The 2,233-nt window shown below is 48.2% G+C and overlaps 1 protein-coding gene across 1 annotated transcript; it reads left to right on the plus strand.

The window, feature by feature from the left end:
- Positions 1-607: 607 nt before the first annotated feature.
- LOC147464491 (uncharacterized) lies at positions 608-1,610 on the plus strand. The gene is made up of 2 exons (XM_086507769.1): positions 608-879; positions 923-1,610. The coding sequence occupies exons 1-2, from the start codon at positions 608-610 to the stop codon at positions 1,608-1,610; spliced, it is 960 nt and encodes a 319-aa protein (XP_086363895.1).
- Positions 1,611-2,233: the final 623 nt, after the last annotated feature.

A 2,233-nucleotide genomic window follows, 5' to 3' on the forward strand; every position in this document is an offset into this window, starting at 1 on the left:
CGAGCACATCTCCTTCACATAGTGGGGGAGCAAGTGAAGCATTGCAGTAATGTGACAGCCGAGAAGAAGAAGGAGCTTGAGATCAAGGATGCCATCATAAGAGCCAAAGCAAATGATCGACCCAAGCGGAAAGCCATTGACCCCAATCACTTGGTTTTTCCTTCTTCTACCACTCATTCGCACGCTTCCGTTGGAGGTAGTAGTGCGGCGGCTCAATCATCATTTCAAACGATCACTCCCTCTCATCCCACCCATCGTCAACGAACTCTAGATGCGTCATGGGATCCAAAAAAGGAGGATGTGGATGCCGCCGTTGCCTGCTTTTTTTATCGCAATCATATCCCTTTCATAAAGGCTCGGTAAGTTCTAAGTTCTCAATGCTCTTTCATATCATGACCATAACTAGTATGTTTGTTTTCCAATTTACATTGTCTTCACTTTTGACCTTTGTGACATGTACATTGTATAGGTCGGACTACTTCAAGGCAATGTGCACAAGGATTGGGGATTACGGGCCACGCTACGTGCCACCCACTTCAGAGGCCCTCTGTACTACTCTTCTTGATAGAGAGGAGAGAAGGCCGTTGTGGAGATGGCAGCCGTAAACATGAAGCGACAATGGGCCAAGTATGGAGTGACACTCATTGCAAATGCATGGAGCGACACCAAGAGGAGATCCATTCATGGGCTTGTGGCTTATTGCAAGGGAGATATGTACTTTGCCCACTCACATGACGCCAGAGAAACAGGGAAATCCACCGATGTGCTTGCAGGAGAGTGGGCGTTTGCCATAGAGATCATTGGCCCAGAGGTGGTGTTGCAACTTGTCACGGATGGGGAGGCATCAAACAGGGCATCCGGCGCCATTTTGGAGGGCATGTATCTCCGCATCAAAGTGTCATTTTGTATGGCACTGTCTCAGCGACCTTTTAAAGAATATAGGGCGCCTACCTTGGATTGAGCCTCTCATTACAAGTGCGTCCAAGCTAGTGTCCTTCATCAACAATCACAATCTCCTTCGTGCTGCATTCTTGAAGCGGTCAGGGAGCAAGGTTCTCTTGAAGTATTGTGAGACCCGCTTTGCCTACAACTACCTAATGGTTCATCGCCTATGCGAATGTCAGAGTGCAATGCGGCAAACCCTCATCAATACGGAGTACACTTCCTCATCCTACGCAGGTTCAATCGTCGCAGGGATCTTATGTGCAAGCAAGTCAGAGGATCCCCAGTTTTGGGAGCCACTGAAGACTATAGACCAAATGGTACAGCCGGTACTCCACTTGCTTCGAGTAGTTGATGGCATGCAACCTTGCATTGGCAAGGTTTATAAGGCCATGGATTGCATGGTGGAGGCCCTCCAAACACTTGAGGTAGATACAGATAGGTTTGAGGAGATTAGCTTGCTTTGTGAGAGCAGATGGGACGCCTATGCTTCCCCTTTCCATGGTGCGGCTTTTGTGTTGGATCCAAAGTTTCAAGGTGCAGGACAGGAGCATGATGGGGAGGTGACCAAGCAATGGAACGAGATCTTGACCATGTTTCACCACCCTGATCGAGAAGAGCGCCGCAAAATCAAGGATCAACTTGCTATGTACAGGGATATCCGATAATCATTTGGGCTTGCTGATGCCCAGGTTGATTGCACCAAGATTTCCTCAGTTTTGTGGTGGTAGGACTATGGCTCAGATGGGCCAAAGCTTTAGCAACTAGCTATCCGCATCCTCAGCTAAGCGGTTAGCTCCTCTTGCTTGGAGCAATTGTGGAGTGTTTACAGCCACGTTGCATCCAGGAAGAGAAACCGACTTGCATTAGAGAAAGCAAATGATCTTGTATTTGTGAGTGCAAACTTGCGTATGCTTTGCAAGTCGGCATCCAAAGTATCAGATCCCTTTCTACAGTGAGAGATGGAGGCAGAGGCGGAGATACTTGGGGAGGGTGGATCTACAGAGGTTTTACATGAAGTGGATGATGCGGACGAGCCTGTTGGGGATGAGGATTGGGATGACATCCATGATCTCCATGACACCACTACAGATTGGCATGATGGCTCCTCTGCCACTGGTCCTTGAGTCTTGGCCCTTGGGCCTTGACATGTTTCCATTATGGCATTTTAATTTTTGGCATCTATGTATTGAGCTCTTGAGTCCCTATTGGCTAGTCTTTACTCTTGAGCCTCGACTCTTATCTTTCCTCAGTGCTTACCTTTTTGTAGCGCCTTGGCTGGCCTTATAAG

Source organism: Adiantum capillus-veneris, chromosome 1 (genome assembly GCF_014529385.1).
Source record: "Adiantum capillus-veneris isolate H3 chromosome 1, ASM1452938v2, whole genome shotgun sequence".
In the NCBI taxonomy this organism is placed as follows: domain Eukaryota; kingdom Viridiplantae; phylum Streptophyta; class Polypodiopsida; order Polypodiales; family Pteridaceae; genus Adiantum; species Adiantum capillus-veneris.